Consider the following 24,090-nt stretch of genomic DNA (forward strand, 5'->3'; position numbering starts at 1 on the left):
TCAGAGATTGTGTTTCTAAACATTTATACTGTTTATCTGTAAGGGCCAATTAACTGTTTTCTAACTATTTATTTCAACAAATTCTGTCAGTTATGGAGTTGATATAGATAATATATAAATTCTGATGGGACTGGAGATGTGGCTTAAGGCTCACAATACTCTTTCAGAGGACCAGAATTCAGTTCCTACAATTCATATCTAGCTCACAAACACGTCCAGCTCCAGAGAATCTGAAGCCCACTTCTAGCCTCTGCAGTAATCTGCACACACAAATGCAAAATAATATAATAAACACATACACACAGATAAACACACACAAAAATACACACAGAAAACACAGACACACATACAAATGCATACACACAAATAGATGATTATATCCTCTTAAAACAATGTTTTATGAAAAAATGGTTTGAAAGTCTCGGCATTTTTCTTCACAGTTAATGAGAGTCAGCCTAAAAAAAGTACTAAGACTTGATTAATAGTATTATTTCATACTATTATAATTAGTGATTAATAATTCATTTGTTTAATATTTCATACCAAAGGATTATGCTTTGATTTGATGCCATTTTTAATTATTTAAAACAAGCTCAAGGAAGAGATGATTCTATTTATTCTTGGGTGGGTGGGAGGACTAAATATGAACAAAATTTGTGCCATAGAGTTCTTCAAAACAGTTTTCTCTTTTCTTCAAGATATGCACATTGTTTGTATTAGACATTACAATGGAAAAAGAGTGAATAAAACCAAGCCTACCCACACAGTGATACAAAATTAGCAAAGACACTTCACTTCCTGCCATCAATATTGTTATAACAACTCAAATATATTTTTTAAACATTTCCAGTGTATACTATGATTTTACTTCTAAAATTTTTAATTTAACTTTTAAAAATTTAAGGGGAACTGACAGCTCAATCTACACAGATAACTACAACACAGTGATTAATAGATAGATAGATAGATAGATAGATAGATAGATAGATAGATAGATGTGTACAAGTATTTTCTCCCAGTTTATAAGCTTCCACATCCATGGCAGTGGTCAACCTATCTAATTTTCCATCATTATTTAAGCTTTTGGTATTATTGAACAATCACATAGTTTCTATTTTCTTATAGTATTCATATGCTTTTAGGTTTTCCATGTTGGTATGTGTCCCATTTTGCGGTATTTTTTAAAATGTTGTTAAAAATCTGGCTTTATTTGTCACATCTGCATATCTGATGTCCCAGAATCATTTGTTAGGAGACTTTTCCCCCCATTGAATTATCTTGTAACTATTTTGCCAAAATAACAGTATTCTATAAATACAATGAATAATTTAAAAACCATCTTTTTTTGCCAAACCACAGATACTTTATTTAATGCAACACATGAAATAAAACCACTAGCAAGTCCCATTACTGTTTTCACAGTTTACTCGGAAAGTTAACAGTTAAAATGTGGGTGTCTTCCTTAAAACAAAGCATCCCCCACCACACAGCCTCTACCAATTAATATTTCCCCATGCTCACACGTTCCTGCAAACACACAGGGTTTGGTAATACAAAGCTCAAAGCCACACAGGACCTTCTATCTCCTTTGCACAAGCAGGCACTGAATGAAAGATAAAGGAGCTAACACATCCAGCACCCTTACCCAGAGTCAAGCTTCCCTAACATTCCTTTTTTCTTCATCTAAGACTTGGACACCAAAGCAGTTTTGCTTACAATTTTACATCTTCTGTTCTCTGAATGGCTGATCTTCAGCTGACCTTCACAATGTCAAGACTGGCAGAGCGCAGGTCCCAGTTGTAGCCTGACACTGCACGTTACCACAGGTGCAAATAATGAAAGATGGTAACTCCTTCCTTTCTTTCTTTCTTTCTTTCTTTCTTTCTTTCTTTCTTTCTTTCTTTCTTTTCCTTCCTTCCTTCCTTCCTTCCTTCCTTCCTTCCTTCCTTCCTTCCNTTCTTTCTTTCTTTCTTTCTTTCTTTCTTTTCCTTCCTTCCTTCCTTCCTTCCTTCCTTCCTTCCTTCCTTCCTTCCTTTCTTTCTGTTTGTTTTGTTTTTTGAGACAGGATTTCTCTGTGGCTTTGAAGCCTGTCCTAGAACTAACTCCTGTAGACCAGGCTGGCCTCGAACTCACAGGATCCGCCTGCCTCTGCCTCCCGAGTGCTGAGATTAAAGGCGAGTGCCATCACGGCCCCACAAAAGCCGTTTTGAGATATATATATTCCTTTTTCTATAAAATCAAACATGGCCATCTAATGAATTATTCATTATTCATTTTAGCTATTCTATTTTTGTCTCTAGAGTTTTCCATTCATTTAGTTTTTAAACTATTGGTAATTTTGTGCTTGTGTATAGCATATAACCCACTCCCCCACTGTCACTCAGCCCTTTTTACACCAATACTTTCTGTCTGTTTACTACTAGTCTCTTTGGCAAGCACGATCCCACTTTTCCCTTTAGTTCTTTAGACACTATTTATTTTAGTTTCTGAAGATATTTGTTACTGTAGCATTAAAGCCCTCGTCGATTAGATAAACAGCTAGGTTTCTTTGGGGATAATTTCTTGTAACTGCTTTTCCTCATTGGTCTATGAACAATACTGACCCCTTTCTCTGAGTTTCCAATTTGTGTTTTTGTTGAAAACTAGACACTTCAAAATTATGTTACATGGAAATTTTCAAGTGCAGATCTATCTCTCCATCTGTTTTTACTGGAATTTGTTGCTCACATGTTTTTGTTTTGTTTCTTGTTTTGTTGTTGTTGCTACGGCTGATTTTGACTATTGATATCCGAGATAATCTGTGTGTGCATGGGGGGGGGGGTTGCACACATATGCAGATGTGCATATCTGTATGCACATGAAGGTTATAGCATGACCAAGTATTTTCATCTATGGCTCTATACCCATCACTTTAATGCAGGGTCTCTGAACCGGAAGCTGCCCATTTTGGTTAGACTGCCTAGACAGTGAGCTTTCAGGTTCTGTTTGTCTCAATCACTCAATGCTATGATAATGGGTATATATGCAGCCATGCCTAAACTTTTTTTTTTAATACATGCTTGGAATTAGAAGGCAGGTCTTTCTGCTTATCTAGTAATCATGCTTACCACCTGAATCCCCCAGGCCAGATCCTGAGGTCCTGAGTAATCCCTTCAATAATGTATTCTTTATTATATATGTTCATTGAAAACTGTTCCAGTTAGTTGAAAGGCGTACTGTTGGGAGAGAAAATAGAAACTTCCTTGCTTGTTCCATATCGTATGTTTTTCTACTCTTGGCTGCAAGGTTCCTTTTGTGCATCTGGGTATCATGTCAAGGACCTATCAGTCGGTAGCATTATAGAATGTTCAGCTATTGTCTTTCAGGGCCTCAAACCCAGCCATAGAGAAGAGATCAGAACTTTTGGGAAGTTCTGAGCCTCTGTATGGCCTTGTACAGGAGCATGATCCTCTAGACTCCTGGGGTCAAATCAGAGATAATCAAATCTCCCTCGAGATAGTTCATCACCATTATCTTTCTTTTAAGTTTTTCAGGCACTTTTCTGCGTAGTTATTTTTCATTCTAGGTAACATTCAAAGTTAAACTGCTGCAACTAACTGCTTGCAACAGTCAACTGAGCAATGGGGCTTTGCCCACCGAGTCAGCTTTGAGATACACCAGTTAACAGTCCCATATGTGAGGGTTTCAGTGGAGGCTCAAGTATGGTGAACAATTAAGACTCTCACAGTGATGCGCCACCTTTGGGAAGCCCCCTTCCTTACCTGACCTGTCCTCTAGTGGTGCTGTGCCTCCTGGTGTCCAGAGTCACCTTAGAACTCAAGATAAGAAAACGGGAGTCGGGCAGGTTAAATACAGGACTCATGGTCTTAATGAGGAGAAGCAAGTTCTCGAGAATAATTCTTAACCCCCGAGTTCAATCCCAGGGCCTCATGTGTGCTAAGCAAGTCATCCACCACCAGGCTGTACCCTATCCCCCAGAGAGTTAAGTGTAGGAAATTTGCTCCAGGTGAGACCCCAGACAACAGCCAGAAGGAACTGCAACTGTGTGTGAGGACTTTTCCACCTGTTTGCAGTTGCCATCTGGTAAACTACGAGAAAATCCCCGAGCGAAGATGTTCTGACTGAGTGTATTCATCTTCAGGAGAGTTAGTTAGTGATGATAGCCATGGATTGTTTTATTGCAGAGGTCCTGATTAACCATAGTAGATTACTAGCTTGGATTTGGTACTGGAGGTGGACGCTATGCTTCCCAGCTCTGAATTTGACATTGGCTTGAAAGCCCATTAGCTCAAATAGGTTTAAAAGACTGTGAGAGCTGATGGAATTCTGGAGGGTTCTGGCAAAGCTTTTTGTGGATACTGAAATTCTTTACAGAAAGATTATGAGAATTCAGAAGAAAGAAAGAGGTTGGTGTGTCCTGGAAGAAGGTTTCATGTTGTTGCAGTAGAATAGAAAATATGTTTAATGAAGTAGTCACCCAGCAAGAGAGATTTCAGTCAAAGTGCTGGAAATGCCACCTGGATTCTTCTAGTTGGTTGTAATAAAATGAGGAGAGAGATTAGTTAATGAACAGATGGTTAAATATAAAAGAACCCAAATTAGCATATTTCAAAAATAAAACTGCTCTTCCTTCCCAGATTTTCCAAATAGAAAACAATTTTCTAAATCAGAAATAACTTTCAGGCAAAGATCAAATTCCAAGCACTGTCAGTAAAAAACAGGGCCAAGAAAGTGTGACTGCTAAACCCTTTGTTAAGACTTAGCAAAATATTAACACTGCTCAGTCGCTTTCAAAAGTCAAAATACTCTTCAAGGAGCTTAAGAATGTGCCTTACTGATCTCAGTGAAGTACTATGGTTTCTGAAATTTGAACCTGGGTTCTTCTCATATACTTTGGGAGAATCTAAGGTAAAGAGAACAGCTTACCTCACAGATTTGAGATTAGATCTTTGGCTTGTAATAAGACCACAAATACAACTCACAGGGCACTAAACGAGTGTTCACTGTAATTGAATCACTGAAAAGACCACCATGCAAGATTACAGCATACAGAAAAGGTACAAAAACAAAACAGGGCTTTGTGCACTGGGGCTTGAATGAATATAAAGCAAACAAATAAACTCAGGTGTAAGCACAAGTTTTTTTTTTTTTTTTTTTTTTTTTTTTTTTTTTTTTTTTTTTAAGACAGGGTTTCTCTGTCGTGTTAGAGCCTGTCCCTGGAACTAGTTCTTGTAGACCAGGCTGGTCTCGAACTCACAGAAATCCACCTACCTCTGCCTCCCAAGTGCTGGGATTAAAGGCGTGTGCCACCACCGTCTGGCTACAAGCTACTTTTGGTAGGAAATGACAGACTCATCAGATCTAAGAGTCCAGAAGCCATGGTCAAAATATCCAGAAGATTCCGCCCATGAGGCATGGCTGAACCATACAAAAGAAACTAGTGCATACACATGGACACTCGTGCATCCTTGAAAACAAAGTGTGTGGGAATCTTTCAGCTTTTCTTCAATGCCTGTGTTGTCTGCTGTCCTGCTATGCTTAGTCTGTTATCATATTTTAGAAGTTTGGGGTCAGGAAATTTAATTCTTCATACATGAATCCTCATATTGACATAAAGCAAACCTTACACTTGGACTTCATGTAGACTATAAACATCTGTACTTCAAAATGGAACCTAAATCTATTATAGATGAGTGGAGAATCTTCTTTGTTGTACTTTTCTTCTTTGAGAAATGTAGATTGTTTGTATCCAGGCACGGGTTATGATGGCATTAGAATTTGCCTAGCAATCTTTAACTTTGATTATGCTTTAACTGTGAAATAAAGTCTAGTTCTTCTTCCTTGGATATGCATTAACACCAGCAGCTTACATACAGGGAATAACACTGGATATGAAGCTGTGTTATGTCTGCGATCAGGTGGCACAGCCACAGACCTGGCTATATTTCTTGTGGTGTTACTCTCAGGGAGCCAATGGGGTACAATGAGGAGGCATGGGCTATTCAGTTGAATTCCAGTGACCAGTATTAATTGATAAATATGTAAGCGCTAGAGTTTAAGATGATGCTAGGCTCAACTATCACCTTGTTGTGACATCAGGAGCAGCTCTTCTTCACACTTTCATTGAGGAGAGACAGCAGTGGGGTGTTGGTAATCCACAGGTTAGTCTAAAGGAAAAGTACGGCATCATGCATTTGATTTTAATAAACTATGTTCATGTACGAAGTAGTGGTGTCAATGGATGGATGAGTTCCTACTAGTTGGCCTGATGCAATTTCTTCCAAAATTGTTCTGACTACTCCTGCCGCTGACTCATTCCGTTCTCCTCTGTCCTGGGAAACAAGATAAATGGAAAAGATGAAACGGGGCACATTCCCTATTAAATAAAAAAAATAGATCTCATCAATTCATGATTTCGAACTTATTCATTAAATAACAGAGAACAAATAATGGACTGCCAAGTAAACGCAGTGAAGATGACAGGGAGGATTTTGCAATCAAGAACCAGAAAGTCAAAACAAATTTCGAATTCTATCAATAGCTTAAATTAATTAAATAAACATTTTAATTGACGTTAATAGGCTCTTGGATGATTTTAAAAACACTACAAAATTCAATTAATGGAAAATTGATGAATTTTTTGAGCTCATTAGAGAAAAACATTAACTTTTCTAGCTAATGTGACATGAGTACTGATCCAATGAAGGAAGCGCATAACTCGACACAGAACAGCAACACGGCCTGCCGTGCCTTTACCGAGAGAGGTTTATTGTAATATGCAAAAATAACAGTCAAAAATGAAGGTGGAGTTCTCTCTGTGATCTTCTGGCTGCTGTGAGAAGAGGGTCTCCACTTAAGTTGGGACTTCTGGTGGTCAGAGTGACCTCTGGTAAAGCAGGAGGTCTCTGGCTGAATTGGGTGTCAGCACACAGCAATGAGGAGTGGAGAACAGGTAGCATGGGACCTAGACAGTGAGGGTGTGTCCCTGAGCAGGTAGCTCGAGTTAGGGGCTGGAGTTCTGGAGGCCTCCATGGCCTCTGATACACTAGGGAGTATCCACCAGAGTTGGAGACTGATAAGGGGGAAGGGAGGAGGTATTGGGGATAGTATTTACAGGGAGGGGAGCCTATAAGAGTGGAAGAGGTCTGTGGGTGGGTGGCCTACCTGGATTTCTAGTGTGTGTTGTGGCCTCTGCTCTAGCAGGGAGTCTCTACCTGAGATGGGGGCGGGAATGTGGCAAAAAGGAAGGGAAGGGGACTAGGGATAGTGTCTAAAGGGGAGTACCAATAAAGTGGGGGAGGTCCATGGGTGGGCAGTCTATCTGGTCTTCTGGCCAGGCATGGCTTGTGTTTGGGCAGTGGAAGTTTGCTGGAGTTAGGAGTGGGAACACAACAACATGGTCAGGAGGGACAGCTGAGGATTGGGTCTGCTGGAGTAGATGCGGTCTTCAGGCAGAAGGCATAGCTGATGGTCTGGCCAACATGGCCTGTGGTTTTACAGTGGTTGTCTGCCCAAGGGACCTGAGAGAGTCTAATTTTGATTATATTTTTAACACTGTCTAGTGCAAATTTTATGTCTCCAATGGCTGGCTGCCTTGATGTAATATAGAAAGAAGTATACATACCTCTTACATGAGGCTATGGAGCAGAACAGATACATGAAGGAAGAGGTTATCAAAGCTACATGCGTGCTGCCTGCTTTCTTAGAACTTGAACATTATCTGACCATGCTCAGCCACAAATACATCATTTCAGGGTATGCACTGTTAAGTTCACTCAGGAATGTCTCTTCTAGTTTCCTTATCTCTGAGCAGCTAACTAGCAGTGTTAGAATCCACTAACACTGGCTCACATGCGCAGACTGTGTACTTCTCTAGGTTTGTGTTGAGTAACATCACTCCGGCGTTTTAAATGGATGATAGACTATTGGTGTCTAATAAAACAGCAAATGCTGCACATTAGAACTTTCTCTTCCTTACCCCCAAACTCCCATGATGAGTTAATGAAAAAAAAAAAAGAAATAAAGAAACTGTGTTCTAAATGTATTTAGTGTGTGTGTGTGTGTGTGTGTGTGTGTGTGTGTGTGCGTACATATGGCGAGGTGCACAACTGGAAGAGAGAGGACAACACACAGGATTCCTTTCAGTCCTCCTTCCACTATGTCTATCCCAGGATTTGAGCTCATAGTTTCTGCTAAATAGCCTGGCCACTGAGCATCCAGGATTTACCTGTTTCTGTTTCCTTCTTCCCAGGGCTGAATTACAATGCATGCCACCATGCCTGGCTTTTACGAGAGTGCTGGGCATATAAATTCAGGTCCTCATGCTTGTGCATCGTTGCGAGCTAGGCTCGGTTGGAAATTGTCCAGAGCCCTGACGATGAGATGTAGATATTATTCCCCTCACCTAGACATAGTCATACACGGTAGGCCAGCTACAGACTGGTGCCAGAGCTTACCGACATTTCCCCTGCATGTATGTGGTCAAATGTTCCAGACACTGAGATGTCAAATGCTTTGTGTGCTATCCTAGAATATACCTTGCTAAAAAGGAATCTGAGATAGCCTGAGCTCCCTGCAGCCTGTTCGTAGCTTTAGACTCTTTCCTTATCTCCTCCCTGCTTTGCTCTGGGGTCCAGTCAGGAACCCTGACACTGTTGGTCCGGGTCAAGTGGCAGTGGAACAGGGACAGAAGTAAGAGAATACATGTTGACAAGGTAGGTACAGCCCTGAAGTTTCAGGTTTAGACTAGGCACGCCTGGCCTGAAGGAAGAGGCAGGACAATCAGTAGTAAAACTTGGTAGAAGATTCTAAGGAAAACTTGATTTTTTTTCAATTGCTTTACTCTCTGCCTCATTCTCCATTATGTCATGTGTCACAGAAACACTTAGAAAAAAATTTTGCTTTTGTGCAAAAGATAAAAATAACGAATCAAGAAATAGGGATAAAAGGCCCTGAGGACTTGGAAGCTGTTCAGCTCTTGAATTACTTTCACTTCATGAGGCCTCAGGATGAAGAGGAAGTCTCTCTTTTTTTGATGATATAGTCATAAAATCACACGAAAAGGCTCTGACCTGCTTGGCGGAGTCAAGTGGCCCTCCTCTTTTATCCTGTAAGGGGACTGACTGTTAGATCCCCAGTTAAAGCCTTCTGCCTTTCTTCTGTAGAAGCTGGGCAAGCCTGGGCTCCCTAATAAAGTATTTTGGACCGAAAAGCCTGCTTGTTTTTCTGGATTAATTTCACTATAGCAGGGAATTCCTCCTCAAGGGAAGAGGGGGTGACTGGTTGAAGCAGCCACAGGGGTTTGAGCCAGGAGAAAAGTACCTGCTGGGGTGTGGGTGTGGGGGTGTTTCGGGGTGGGCATGGAGACTGACTCAAACACTTCACAGTACAAAGGACTAAGCTATTTCCCACCTTCAAGTCCCCTTTCTACCCCCACTGCTTTCCTTCATTTGTACACATTCAAGTTTTCCCAGCTCAAATATCTAAATCTAATTCCCCCAACTGTCTCTTGGATGGAACTGAGTTAATGATCTGCCTCCTTATCAGAGCTATTGTCAAATTGTCCTGCGTGTCTGAGCCCAGGAGGGACTCTGGAATGTGGGATTCGGCTCTCTCGCCATCAGATTCACGTCTCTTCTCTTGGTATGTTACCCCAAATCCCCGGCCCTGGGTCAGGCCAATGCCCTGTCTCTGTAACAACAACAACAACAACAAAAAGAACCCTAAGAAATTGGGTCTAAAAGGTAAAAGCTAGTCCCATGACTCCATGGCTTGGAGCTGCTGGCACCATGCCCCATCCAGGACTCCACCCCACCCTCGTCTCTTCAGCCCCTCATCTCTTCTACACCCTTGAGAGAATTCTCACCTATGATTCTGACCTCTCTCTCCATCAGCTCTCTGTGGGCTCAGCCTTTTTAAGCTGAGGAAATGTTTATTTTGTAATTTTATGTTTTGTTTTACATTTGACACTTTTGAAGGTAGGCTCTGCTTGGTCTCAGTTCATTTTTTTTTAATATTTATTATGTATACAATATTCTGTCTGCGTGTATGCCTGAAGGCCAGAAGAGGGCGCCAGACCTCTTCACAGATGGTTATGAGCCACCATGTGGTTGCTGGAAATTGAACTCGGGACCTTTGGAAGAGCAGGCGATGCTCTTAACAACTGAGCCATCTCTCCAGCCCCAGTCTCAGTTCATTGTTACTGCCGCTCTACTTTCCTCTGGGAGAGATATCCCCCCCCCCCCAGTATGCCATTGTGTCATACGGCAGCTTTTGCATTTCCAAATCTAACAATACACTGACTAAAGATCTCTATGTCGTTTCCCTTTCACAATGAAAAGTATAAAAACACAATCCCTACAAAATTATGTTTAAATTTAGTCTTGTTTTATTAAAATGCCTCATGTATGATTAAGTATCCCTAGTCAGTCTACATAAGGATCATGCTTTGTTTCTTTGCAACAAGTACTTAGCCGTGTTGTGGAGTTGGCACTCCTGTCGATGCCAATCTGGGCTGGCTGCCTTAGCAGTGGCGGCGGTTGGGACTGAGGCTTACGTCATCACGTGCACGTGCCTGCCACGGCCAGGTCCTAGCTTGGAGTTGCATGGCAAAATGTGCCCCGTGAAAGGCCCTGGCCACCCCAGATCGTTCTCTTTGTCTTGTCCTTTTCTCTCTCTTCTCCTCTCTCTGTCTTGTCCACTCTCTCTTTCTCCTGTCTGTCTCTCTCACATCCGCACTCAGAGGCTGCCTTTCTCTCTCTCTCCCCCTCCCCCAATAAACCTCTTACATCAGATCTGTTGCTCGTGGCCTTAGCAGCTCACGTTGGGCGGCCTGCTAAAGGTACCTTTTCAACTGATTTATCACTATGAGTCCCTAATTGACTTCTAAGTAGATGCATGTGTAAGCTAACGGTAGTTAACTTGGCCTAACTTCATTTTGTTCACAGCAAAACTAGAGCTAAAAAAAAATATAATAAACAATGATACAGGATAATGGCTTTGAATCTTCCTTTAAAATAACTAGCGTGAATTTCTAAATTTAAAAAAAATGTAAAACTGTTTTTAAAAGCAAGATATACATAATGATACAGTTCTGGTCAATGTTGTCCTTGATCCTTATCCCAGTTCTGGCTCTACAATATGGTCTCTATCACCCAGATAATAGCATACATCTGTCCCTTTACATATGTTTTATATATACATGAATGTACTCAGAAATACTTGGATTATACATTTCTCATGGGCTCTCCCCTAATATACCTAAGGAAAGGTAAAAGCGTATACAAGAAGGATGTCAGCTTGCCCCTACTTCTCTCTCGACCTTCAGACTGTCTTGTAACTGAGGTGGCTATGTGTAAGAATACGGTAAAGAAAACATCCCTCCTAGTTTTTTGTAGGACGCCATACTTCAAAGCCTAGAATTAGCACAGGCCAAGTAATCCTGGGTGGGTTACCTTTTGGATTTTTGAAAAAGTTTATTAGGTAGCCCTGATGGTGATACCACATTCTCTGTTAAGAAATCCTATTAATTTTGGAAATGAAAGGCAAATCAAGGCAGGTAGAAACACCTAGTATCACATGGACTCCGATGGGTCATTTTCTTACTCTTACCTCACAGATTCCTCTCTTTCCTGAGCTGACAACAAATTCTGGGCACTACACATTCATAAGGTAAAACACAGTAAATCATGCTCAGGTTATCATCCTTTTGCAGTATTGCACAGTATACCCTTCTTATGTCCTTGCTTACATTTTTCGTCTATTCATCTTAGTCCAGTCAGTGAGAACATTGGTGTAAAGTTCCTCAATAGCCTCACTAACGCTAGCCAGGACCCCGGATTTGTAAGATGGCTGAGTTGTGATATGTGAAGTTCCTTAACAATCCCAGCAGTCTTATTTTAGTTTAAAGGTTTCCTGTTCCTGGTACCCAGGGCCTTCCCATATGTAGGCCTCCAATTATCTGTTCCCGCAGAATTTAACATTAGTCTTCCCTGACTGCTCTCCTCTGTCTAGATCGGCACTCCACAGTGTCTCAGGGGTTTCTTTTCCTCTTCCCCACATTTATCTAAAATAAGATACCAAGTACCATTTAACTCGTCTCATTATGGAAGCCCAAGGTGGAGATAGCATACTGTTTTAATACCCAGGAACATAGCAAAGAGTCCCAGACCACCTGGCCGAAAGAGGGATCAAAGTGTTATGGTATGGAGTCATTCGGAGACTCACCATAACCATAAATAAATTTTAATAAGAAGAGGCTTTTTATTTAGGTATCGGCATCCAATGTGGAGCCAGAACTACCCCTGAATGTGCTCCCGAGATGCAGACCCTAGTCATATCAGCCAGCTCTTATAAAGGCAAAAACCACAAGATTACATACATGTATTTTGTCTAGATGTAAGCAGGGTCTAATTTTAATCTACGTCTTATAGTTTCCCTGGTCATCTTTATGAGCAGATTAAGCAAATTTGATTACAAAAGCGGAAATAGCACTTAGTCGTATGACCTACTATCTTGCTAGAACAGCAAATTTTACAAGGTCAATTAATTTAAGAACAGTCTTTTACTATCTATTCAAAAAGGGAAGTGGGCTCTTATGTACAGCCTGTACAAGTGAGGGGCTTACATGCTACAGGCATGTTTGTGCCTTGATCCCTCAGGTTAATAAGTCTGAATTTTTTTATTTTTTTTTATTTTTTATTTTTTTTTTGTTTTTTTGAGACAGGGTTTTGCTGTGGCTTTGGAGCCTGTCCTGGAACTAGCTCTTGGAGACCAGGCTGGCCTGGAATTCACAGATATCCACCTGCCTCTGCCTCCTGAGTACTGGGATTAAAGGCTTGTGCCACCACTGCCCAGCAATAAGTCTGAATTTTAAAAGCAATGTTAATCATCACACACACACACACACACACACACACACACACACACACACACACACACAAGAGTTTCAAACTTCTGTGGGAAAATTCTCTATACCCCAAGTTTTAATTGTTGTATCCTAACATGGGTATCTATAAATCTGTAGACAACAAGAATTACTATACAGAGTGTTTGTTCTTCTCTATTAATAAAGGGAAAGTTATGAGGATAAATTTACACTGGGATTTTGTTCCAGGAGATAATGGGTTTGTGAAATAACATAAATAATTAAAAAATAATGATAAAAACCTGGAAAAATTCAAACCCTGTTTGCAAATTCTAACTTCTCTTTCTCAGCTACCTTCTGCTCCATGTCTCAATATAAAACATCAAGATCAAAAAGATACTCATCAGTTAAATGAAAAGATTGTTTAGAATATATTCTTTATAGTTTGTAGCCATTTTAATATTAGAAAACCAATAACCTTAGGTTAAAACACTCAAGTGGCATTTCAATCAATTTTGTCGATCCCATATTTAGAAAAAAAAATAATTTCCTTAGGCCAAGTAAGTTTCATATTTTAAAACAACTACCGTGTAATAGGTAGTTACGGAAAGATTAAAAATCATGCAGGATCCCTGACGGGGGGGGGGGGGGGGGGAGGGGGAGAGAGAGAGGAGAGGAGAGGAGAGAGAGAGAGAGAGAGAGAGAGAGAGAGAGAGAGAGAGAGAGAGAAGGAGGGAGGGAGGGAGAAGCTGAAGATCAGCCTGTCTCAGTGGGTGGGGGAGGGAGTGGGCGTGGCTTGTCTCTTAAAGAGACACAACAATCATTACAGGTACAAAAGACATTTTCATTACCCTTCCACGGCTCTTATTTTCTGAGCCTTACTAGAGCACACATGCCAAGACAAACACGTAGATAAAGCAGGAGAGCTGCTCCTCTACTTAAAACAAAGCTCAGTGAGATATGAGCTCTGGAAAGCCGATTATTATTTGGTTATTATTTAGCCTAACTGCAAACCGATCTGACATTTTATTTTTGGATTTTCAAGGCAGGGTTTCTCTGTAGCTCTGGAGCCTGTCCTGGAACTCGCTGTGCAACCCAGGCTGACCTGGAACTCACAGAGATCCGCCTGCCTCTGCCTCCCTGGTGCTGGGATTAAAGGCATGCACCACCACCGCCCAGAATAGGTGACTTTATTTTTTAACCTACTACAAAGCCTAAGGTCAAAGCCCAGAACCCAAGATGATCAACAAAGCTGCTAGGATGACGACCCCAGGCTCTTGCCAGCCTGAAAAAGCCCACACTGACTCCCCACCCCCACCCACTGAGCATGCGCAGTGCAGAGTGAGCCCCTCCCGCGGCTGGGCGGAAGGGTTTCTCTATCCTCAAGTCCTCCTCACACACTCTATGGTCCCCGCAAGGCTTTGTGGGTAACAGATTTCCGCCCGGGCTCCATTTTGCCTCCGGCCGTGGACTCGAGCTCCCCGAGACCTCTGCGCTCCTGAGACTTCTGCCGTCCGCCATCGCCATGGGTCGTCGCCCGGCTCGCTGTTACCGGTACTGTAAGAACAAGCCGTACCCCAAGTCTCGCTTCTGCCGCGGGGTCCCCGATGCGAAGATCCGCATCTTCGACCTGGGTCGGAAGAAGGCGAAGGTGGACGAGTTCCCGCTGTGCGGCCACATGGTGTCGGACGAGTACGAGCAGCTGTCGTCGGAGGCCCTGGAAGCCGCGCGCATCTGCGCCAACAAGTACATGGTGAAGAGCTGCGGCAAGGACGGCTTCCACATCCGCGTGCGCCTGCACCCCTTCCACGTCATCCGCATCAACAAGATGCTGTCGTGCGCCGGCGCCGACCGCCTCCAGACCGGCATGCGCGGCGCCTTCGGGAAGCCGCAGGGCACCGTGGCCCGGGTCCACATCGGCCAGGTCATCATGTCCATCCGCACCAAGCTGCAGAACAAGGAGCACGTGGTCGAAGCCCTGCGCAGGGCCAAGTTCAAGTTCCCCGGCCGCCAGAAGATCCACATCTCCAAGAAGTGGGGCTTCACCAAGTTCAACGCCGAGGAGTTCGAAGGCAAGGTGGCGGCGAAGCGCCTCATCCCCGACGGGAGCGGAGTCAAATACATCCCGGAACGCGGTCCTCTGGACAAGTGGCGAGCCCTGCATTCCTGAGGCGTTTGCTGGCAGACAAGTAGCACAAGCGACGGTTATCGTCTGAGAGTGTTTGTTCCGTTTTAGCGTATAGAACATTAGTTTGCATAGTATAGAACTTTTCGTTGGACAGTGCCTGCCTTGTTTAAGGGACAAAAAAACTGCGGTTTATAGACAATGCATTTGCTATTTTGAACCATCTACTTTAAATTTTTGGAGTGAACATTTGTTTAGTGAAGGCATAAATGAAACTGCCATCTTGAAATCAGAGTGCTAGAGCAGTTGGAAGATCTGTGTGGAATTATATTTCGAGTATATCTTTAAAACTAGCTTATATCTAAATTTGGCTGTTTTGCTATAAATTTGTCAATATTATTTTTAGACTTACGTGTAGCCTCAGGTTATCTTGGAACAGTTGGGTATACTGAAAAGAGATTTTCTAGCAAGCCTTACATTGTCCTGCACTCAGGAGACAAGATCCAATTTTTTCTTCATCACAGAAAGGTTATAGGTGACAACAGAGTTCATATTGCTTGTGTTTGGGTCCCAGTAGAATCAGCAAAGAAGAGAAAATGACACTGAATCAGCCATCTGCTCTGAGGGGACCTGGGGGAGCATCTATAATCTGTTGCCGTTTGTCCTGTATTAGAGCTCCATTGATCACACGGGTGCTTTCTGTTTTATTTAGAAATGATATAACCTAAAATGACTGAGCTTATGCTGCTTAGTTTGTGGTTAGTGTACCCGGTCTTTGATTGAGACCTCTGAATCTTAATCCTGGAAACTCAGCCTCCAGTTTTCCTCTACTAATGCCATTTTCAGAGGAAGCGGGATAGGGGGACTAAAGTGCATGGTGCTTAATGTTTGCGTTTATATTATGCCTTCCTTAGTCAAATGGCACCGCATCTGACTTGTCCCTGTAAGTTACTTGTGTGTTTTATACTTAGTTGCTTTGACAATATTCATGTTATGGGTACTTCTCAACAAATAACAAGAATTCATTTAAAAGGCTAACAGAAGTTCTTCCCTGTTGTTTCACTGAGTGCTCTGAGAACTCTTGAAATTCTAGGAAGTTACATCATGTGCGCTTAATAAAGGGAAACGTTAACCACATAGTTTGACTCCTGCGCAGTCCTTTTTAAATTTTGTCAAACTCTCAAAAACTAAGATGGACTTAAAAATTCAAAAAGAAACAAGCAATCAAGCCCTTGCTTAACTATTTATTACTATAGCCATAAAATTTTGGGGTCGTTCTTTTTGGTTTCAAAACTCCTCAAACATGTTAAAAAGAATCTTGAGACTTGGAACTCTGGCTTCAATACATTTATAAGAAGACAGTTACGAGGCCGGGTGGTGGTGGCACATGCCTTTAATCCCAGCACTCGGGAGGCAGAGGCAGGCGGATCTCTGGGAGTTAGAGGCCAGCCTGGTCTACAAGAGCTAGTTCTGGGACAGGCACCAAAGCTACAGAGAAACCCTGTCTCGAAAAACCAAAAAAAAAAAAAAAAAAAAAAAAGACAGTTACAGATAAGAGTTTTTTAGTGTTATGTTTGGTTTTGTTTGCTCTCAAGATTAGTAGTAATGTTTGTGCATACAGATGTGGAAAGAGGAGGAGGGATCTAATAGCTCAGTAATAGTGCAGAGTGTGCAAGGCTTTGTCTCAATTTGTTCCCCAGCATCACAAAAGAAATCTATAGTACTGTCATGTTAAAAACTGGTGGGTAGCTATCAGCTTTAGGGAAGAGGACTTTGCACACATGGGTAAGATACTAAGACTAGAAGTCTGAGCCTGCTGGTGGTGGCACACACCTTTAATCCCAGCACTCAGGAGGGAGAGGCAGGGGGATCTCTGAGTTCTTGGCCCCCCTGTGTTGAAGGGAGCTGAGGGCTGCGTTCCTGCCACCCTGCTCCTGGCCGCATGGCTAGCTTATGCCCCAAACTAACACACAAACTGTATTCATATAAACACTGCTTGGCCCATTTCTATTAATGTGTATAGCACCACGAGGCAGTGACTTATCTTGCCTAACCCATATTTAGTAATCTGTGTAGCACCAGGTGTACCGGGAAAGATTCAGCATGTCTGACCTGGAAAGAGGCGAGGCGGCATGGCGTCTCTGAGGCATCTTACCTCACTTTCTCTTCCTCTCAGCATTCTGTTCTGTTTACTCCACCCACCTAAGGGCTGACCTATCAAATGGGTCAAGGCAGTTTATTAATTAACCAGTGACCTTCCTTTATCAAGCCTGGTCTACAAGAGCTAGCCACAGAGAAACCCTGTCTTGAAAAAATAAAACAAAAGACTAGAACTCTGCCTTGGACATTCGGGTTTTTTTTTTTTTTTGTTGTTGTTGTTGTTGTTTTCTCAAGACAGGGTTTCTCTGTAGCTTTGGAGCCTGTCTTGGAACTAGCTCTTGTAGACCAGGCTGGCCTCCAACTCAGAGATCCACTTGCCTCTGCCTCCCAAGTGCTGGGATTAAAGGTGTGCGCCACCACCACCTGCTTCTGCCTTGTGGATTCTACCTTAATTGTGATGTTTTGTGTTGTTGTGTGTGGAGCTCACCAATTCTTATTCTAGCTAACTAGCATGCCCCAGGGTTCCCCTGCCATTTCCTCTCAAATATTGGAGTTATTATAAGTGGTTTTGTTTGTTTTGGTTTTTCGAGACAGGGTTTCTCTGGAGCCTGTCCTGGAACTAGCTCTTGTAGACCAGGCTGGCCTCGAACTCATAGAGATCTGCCTGCCTCTGCCTCCCGAGTGCTGGGATTAAAGGCACGGCCTATAAATGGTTTTGACAGGGATCCTGGGGGTCCAAGTCTATATGCCAGTTCTTGTGTTTGTTCAGCAAGGCCTTTAAACACAACGTTTTAAATGTTCAAATGTTCAAAGACCTTACCTTGTTTTTTGAGGCAGGGTCTTACTAGGTTCTAGAGCTTGCTAAATAAGCTAGACTGTGTGGGCAGCTCACCTCAGCGCCTGCCAAGCTTCACTAGTGCTTGAATTACAAACAGGCCACCACTCCTGGAAACTTCCTGGATGCCAGGGCGGAACTCTTGTTTTCTGATTACAAGACCAGTCTACTGGGACAGTTATCTGCTGCCACATCTAGTTAATTTTTCTACCGTTTTGCATTATAAGTGATCATGTTTTTCTAATTAAATTTTTATTTCAGACATTGGGGTGGAGGAGTCATATTTGACGAGGACAGAGGACAATTTCTAGGAATTAGCTCTCCGTCTACCCACTGGGCCATCTCTCTTGAAATAAATTATTTATAACTCCTTTTCCTTTAATGTTGATATAAATGTAGTTTCACCAATTGGTTTTCTTTGAAAGTTTTTTTTTATGTTCCTAAGCTATGATTTTTTTGATATTTCTGATTTCAAAGTTTCAAATTCTTATTTGAAAAATTTGATAAGGTCAGTTGGACTCAAGAAAAATTGTATTAAGGTTCTTAAAATTTTTATTCAAAGTGGAAAATTTAATTTAGAACCTATATTCATGTGTAACAAAACAGCTATTTACTATTTGGGTAATAGTAAAGCCAGGGTCTGCACAGATTTCCATAGCTCATGTTGCCACCAAAGGCCACACAGATGTCTGGTCTGGGCAACAACTGTGGCTATGAGGGCATCTGAGGACCACCATCTGTGCCACCAGGGACATCCTAATCTGAGTGTCCTGTACATCTGACAGCTGGGGCCATGGTGTTATTGGGTCAGGATTGCTGTAGACGGCCATGTCAGCAGCCAGGATCTGAGTTAATATCCTGGATTCCTGTTGTCATGTGGAAGACAGATCTGGCCGGCCACCTTGGACCATATTGGTGTCCACAGACCATGTTGTACCCAGGGCCATGTTAATCTGGTTGTCTGGTGCTGCCTCCCTGAGCCATGGAGGCATCCAGACACAGACAGCTGTCTGGGTCTGTGGGCTTGTGGAGGCCAGGATCTGAGGTAGTCTTCCTGGCTCCAGTTGCCACTGAGGGCTCTGCAAATGCCCAGGGTTTGGGCAGCCTCCTGGTACCATGTTGGTGCCCAGGGGCTGTGCTGTTGCCGACAGGGCCATGCTGATCTACGTGGCCTGTGTTGTCACCTGGGTCATGGTGGCGTTCAGACCCAAGCTGCTGACATGTGCCGTTTCTGCATCCATGATCCTGCTATAGCTGGGGTTCGTGATAATGTTCATGGCCCGTGTGAGCATGGTGGGGGTGGGGTGGTCATTGGAACCGCGCTGTGCCAAGTCAGCCCCACCCTTCATTGGCCTTGGGATGGCTGGCCCTGCCCCTGGATACTGCAGCAGGCAAGGTGGCCCTACCCCTCAGGGGAGAGTTTGTCCAGGCACTAGAGAAAGATGAGCCCACCCCTCACTACAGGCATGCACTGACAGTGAACCTACCCCCTTGCCAGAGCTGTGTACCTCCCCCGAGAAGTACACTAGAGCTGACCCTGTCTGCGGTCCTGTGGTCGGGGATACAGGTGAGCCAGCGCTAAAGGCCTGAGAGCAGGAGAGCTGACTCCAACACCTCCCCCACCCGCTTGTCTGTTGCCCTTAGTCTTACCACCTGTGGCAGGCGAGTGACAGGCCCCAAGTGAGTTAGAGAGCTTTCCCTGCCCTCACCAGCTGTAGCACACAGGAGGTTGGGCCCTCCCGCACCCCGCCTAGGCAGCAAACTAGATCTGAGCCTGTTGTCGGGCATGAGTGAGCCAGCCCTGAGAGGATGAGGCAGGAGAGCTGACCTGCCTCCTATTCCCACTGCAGCAACCAGGAGCGAGGGTCCTGCACCTTGCCTGGGCAAACAGTAGAGATGGCCCTGGTGACATGAGTGGGGGGGACTGGAGCAGGAGAACTGGCACCGCTCCATGCTCTATCGGGTGAGCTAGCCTCCACAGTGCTGGGGAGCTCACCCCGAGAGTGCTTGAAAGCTAGGGAGCTCACCACCCCAGCTACGACCCACCCACGACCAGATAAAGGGCTATGAGTTGGCCCACCCCAACATCCATCTCTTCTGTATGTTGGACCATGGGAAGGGGGCAAACTTACAGATGCAGAGCAGCAGGATCTCTAAGACACGGGACAACAGGACATCCCAGAGGAGCTCCGGTGAGAAGTGAGAGCCCCTTTTTGACCATGTAGCAGAAGCCAGAGGCCTTGAGTCAGACCAGCAGAAGGAGACTGTGTACTACACTAGACATAGCTTCAGCACGTGACACCTCAAAGGCCACCTCCACAGGGACACACTTCCTCCAAGGCCACACCTACTCCAACAAGGCCCACCTCCTAGTGATGTCACTCTCTACTGGCCAAACATCCAAACACTTGTGTCTATGGGCCCATTCCTATTCAAACCACCACAGGGACTGAAGAGGTAGTTCAGCGGGTAAGAGTTGTTCCTCATTTTACAGAGGACTGGAGTTCAGTTCCCAGTACCCACGTCCGTCAGTTGCCAGCTATAAAAATTCCAGTTGTAGATCTTGACAGGCTTTTCTAGCCTCTGTGGGCACCTGCACTTACTTCACATACACCCACACTCCCAAAATTGAAAGAATAAGTCTTTATGTTATTTTTAAGGCAAATAGTATAGAAAATAATGATTGTGGTCAAAAGTTAAACCTCCAATTATAAATTTCAAAATCACCACAGTTTATAGGAGATAGGAAGGAAAACTATTATAAAAAGACTAGATGTTAATCTAAACTTACACCCTCACTGGGATAAACTAAAACCACTATCCTTTTATTTGTACATCTATGAAATGAGTTTAAGATATCAGGTTGTTATGTTAGGACTGCATGAGTTAATACAGTTAAGAAATTAAGAGTAGAGTGATGGCGGACTGGTTAAGAGCTTATGATGCTCTTTCTGATGACCTGAGTTTATTCCAAGTAACACAGCAGGCAGCTCACAGCCTTTTATTACTGTCAACCCCAGGGAATCTGCCCTGTAGCCTCTGAAGGCACAAACACTCATGGCCACACACACCTACACAGCACATATTATTTAAAATAAATCTTAAAAAATAGATAAACCTTGAAGCCTTGAAAGATGTCTCCATAGTTAAGAGAGCTCTTGACTGTCTTACTGAGGACCCAGGTTTGGTGTCCAGCACCCACAACATCTGTAACTTCAGTTTAAGGCAATTATGACCCCCATGGGTACCAGGCACACATGTGGGTAACAGCACAACTCCACATGCAACACAAATTTTAATCAATTCACTGATAAAAAATTAAAAAGAAGATGAAGGTGGAGGAATGTGGATCTGGGAGGAATTAAGGGAAGGAGAGAAAATGAAGGTCATTAAAATATTTTGTAGGAATAGAAAAAGCTTAAAAATTAATTAAAAGCTGGGCAGTGGTGGCGCACACCTTTAATCCCAGCACTCGGGAGGTAGAGGCAGGTGGATCTCTGTGAGTTCGAGACCAGCCTGGTCTACAAGAGCTAGTTCCAGGACAGGCACCAAAGCCACAGAGAAACCCTANAATAATAATAATAATAATACATATTAAAGGTATTTTTTTAATCCACCAAACCAAGTGCCAGTATTTTCATAACTATGTTGTAAACTAAGAGGGGAGACACAACTAGATGATGGTATCATTCATAAATAATACTAATGGTGGCGTGAACTCTATGATACGTTGTGCACAAAATCATGGAGTGAAGAATTTTGGAATTTGTTTAAAACAAATGTATTATGTAACTGAAAAAAAATCAAAAATGTGGTTTAAAAAGAAGCCACATGGTGCTCTGCATGTATTAAGGACATAAAATTGATGCCAATCTTTAACAGTTGGCACTGGTATTAAGTTTACATCTGTGCTCGTCTCAGCGCTACTCAGCTCTTAGCTTTTCTGAGTTATCTCCTTTAAAATGATTTCGTGACTTTAATAATCTGTGTTCCAGCACACCCTCTTTTGGGGGAAGGGGAAGGGTTTCTCTGTGTAGCCCTGGCAGTCCCGGAACGGAACTCACTCTGTAGACCAGCTTACCCTCAAACAGAAAGAGATGTGCCTGCCTCTGCCTCCCTAGTGCTGGCATTAAAGGTGTGCACTATCACCACCCAGCCAATTCTGTAAATTTCATGTCTGATTAATTTTATTTTGTCATCTACCCTATGAATTCCCTTTGAGAAAAATTCATCTCTATTTTTACTATTTTTTACATGACTCATTATGGAGTTTTGCCAGATCCTACCCAGACATGAACTCTCATGTACTATTTGTTTTTTTGTTCTTCATTTTTTTTTTCATTGTATGATCAGCTAGCTCACTATTAAAAGAATTCCTTTCAGGCTTCTTGTTAGAATACAGCTGTTTTTCACAGACCTGCTCCATCTGAAAAGCTGAGATTGAGTCTAGTTACTTTTTCACGGGGTTTTTGTCATTTTTCATTTAGTCTTTTCTCCGAGGGCTAGAGTTCAAGGGCTGAATAATGCAATCCATCTACTTTACAATATCCTAGGGATGGAAGGATGGCTAAGGGACACAGTCTGATGGATGCTAGGTCTTGACTCCTTAATATATCATGGGATACCCTATACTAATACCCGGCCAGCTCAGATGTGTAGTCTATGCCCCTGATATGGTGTATTTCTTGTACGTGGTTGTGGAAGCATCTTTTACACAGAGGTTTGGTTCTTACAGGAGCGTTTTTCCTTTCCATCTCTGATGGGATATACAGAATGCAGACTGACAGAAAATTTTATTTTAAATCTCTGAAGTGAAACCAAACCAAATCAAATCAACACACAGGATTCAATGCTCGTAGAGGCCAGAAAAGATGCCAGAATCGAGAATTTATTAATCACCCTTCTCTTTTTTTTTTCCATCATTTTCTCCTATGGAATGATAACAAAATAAAATACAATTATCAGACTCGACAAAAAAATACCTCTTGCCAGGGTAAGGGCATGGCGATTTAGAAATATAGTAAAGAATATGATGACACGAACAAAAATAATTAAACAGAGAAACATATAGAAGAATATCGGAAGGGAGCTCCAGTGAGTACTGAAATTTGCCCACATTTAATTTCCAACTGCTTAAAATACCTCTGACCCCAAAAGGTTGGAGTAAGACAAAACTACATTAACATGATACAAGGAAATAAACATACCAATTGAAGGTTGCGGGCTACATCCTTAGTTAAACATTTTGTTGCTAGAACACAAGAAGTCACACACACTGTTATCTCCTTAAGGGAACTGGAACCTTAGTTGGGTCCTTAAACTTTTGTTTAAGGTGAAAACAGATCTACTTCTCAATGCGTGAAGTACAAGGTGTGGATATTAGCCACACCTGTTAACAATAACCTTGAGAGAGAACTCTGACCCACAGCTAGAGGGACCTTCCTTTGACTTTCCTTTTTTGAAAATTCTCTGTTTAGATCGTTATCTCATTTTTTTAATTGGGTTAATTGTTGTCTTGATGTCCAGTTGGTTTATTTTTTTTAGTTCTTTATGCAAACATCTATCAGATGTGTATTTGAAAAAAAATCATTTCCATTTTGTAGCCTGCTGTTTTGTACAAATGATGAAGTCTTTTGCCATGTAGGAGCTATTCAGTTTCATGACATTCGTTTATTAATTGTTCTTCATGTCAGTGATATCAGTGTTCCTTTCAACAAGCCTTTTCCCAGACCAATGACTTACTCTTACTTAAACCTGATACACTGTGTTTTGTTTATATCCGTGGAGACCTGACCTTTTCTGAACAGAAACAACAATGGAAGAGTGGATTTAGGTGTGGGAACAGAGAGGGTGGGATGGGGGAAGGACTTAGAGAAGGAGAGGGATGGAAAAGTGCAGCCAGAATGTAAAAATACACTTTAAAAATGTACACACACACACACACACACAGAGAGAGAGAGAGAGAGAGAGAGAGAGAGAGAGAGAGAGAGAGACTATTCTTTGCCACATTAAAAAAAAGTGAGGGGCTGGAGAGATGGCTCAGAGGTTAAGAGCATTGCCCGCTCTTCCAAAGGTCCTGAGTTCAATTCCCAGCAACCACATGGTGGCTCACACCATCTGTAATGGGGTCTGGTGCCCTCTTCTGGCCTGCAGGCATACACACAG

At 42.7% G+C, this 24,090-nt stretch overlaps 2 protein-coding genes across 2 annotated transcripts in view; both read left to right on the top strand.

The window, feature by feature from the left end:
• The window catches only part of Arhgap26 (Rho GTPase activating protein 26), a 1,368,274-nt gene that overhangs the window by 8,181 nt on the left and 1,336,003 nt on the right, over positions 1–24,090 (top strand). The gene's annotated exons all lie outside the window — the stretch shown is intronic.
• Positions 14,329–15,797, top strand: LOC126513220 (60S ribosomal protein L10-like). The gene has a single exon (XM_050161482.1). It carries the CDS (start codon positions 14,391–14,393, stop codon positions 15,033–15,035), a length of 645 nt encoding a protein of 214 aa, XP_050017439.1. The 5' UTR covers positions 14,329–14,390; the 3' UTR covers positions 15,036–15,797.

The sequence above is a fragment of the Alexandromys fortis genome, unplaced genomic scaffold (genome assembly GCF_014885135.2).
Source record: "Alexandromys fortis isolate MF-2015 unplaced genomic scaffold, M_Fortis_MF-2015_v1.1 scaffold_17, whole genome shotgun sequence".
Lineage (NCBI taxonomy): Eukaryota > Metazoa > Chordata > Mammalia > Rodentia > Cricetidae > Alexandromys > Alexandromys fortis.

Coding starts and splice junctions, on each gene's coding strand:
- LOC126513220 (XM_050161482.1), top strand. CDS start 14,391: ATGGGTCGTCGCCCGGCTCGCTGTTACCGGTACTGTAAGAACAAGCCG.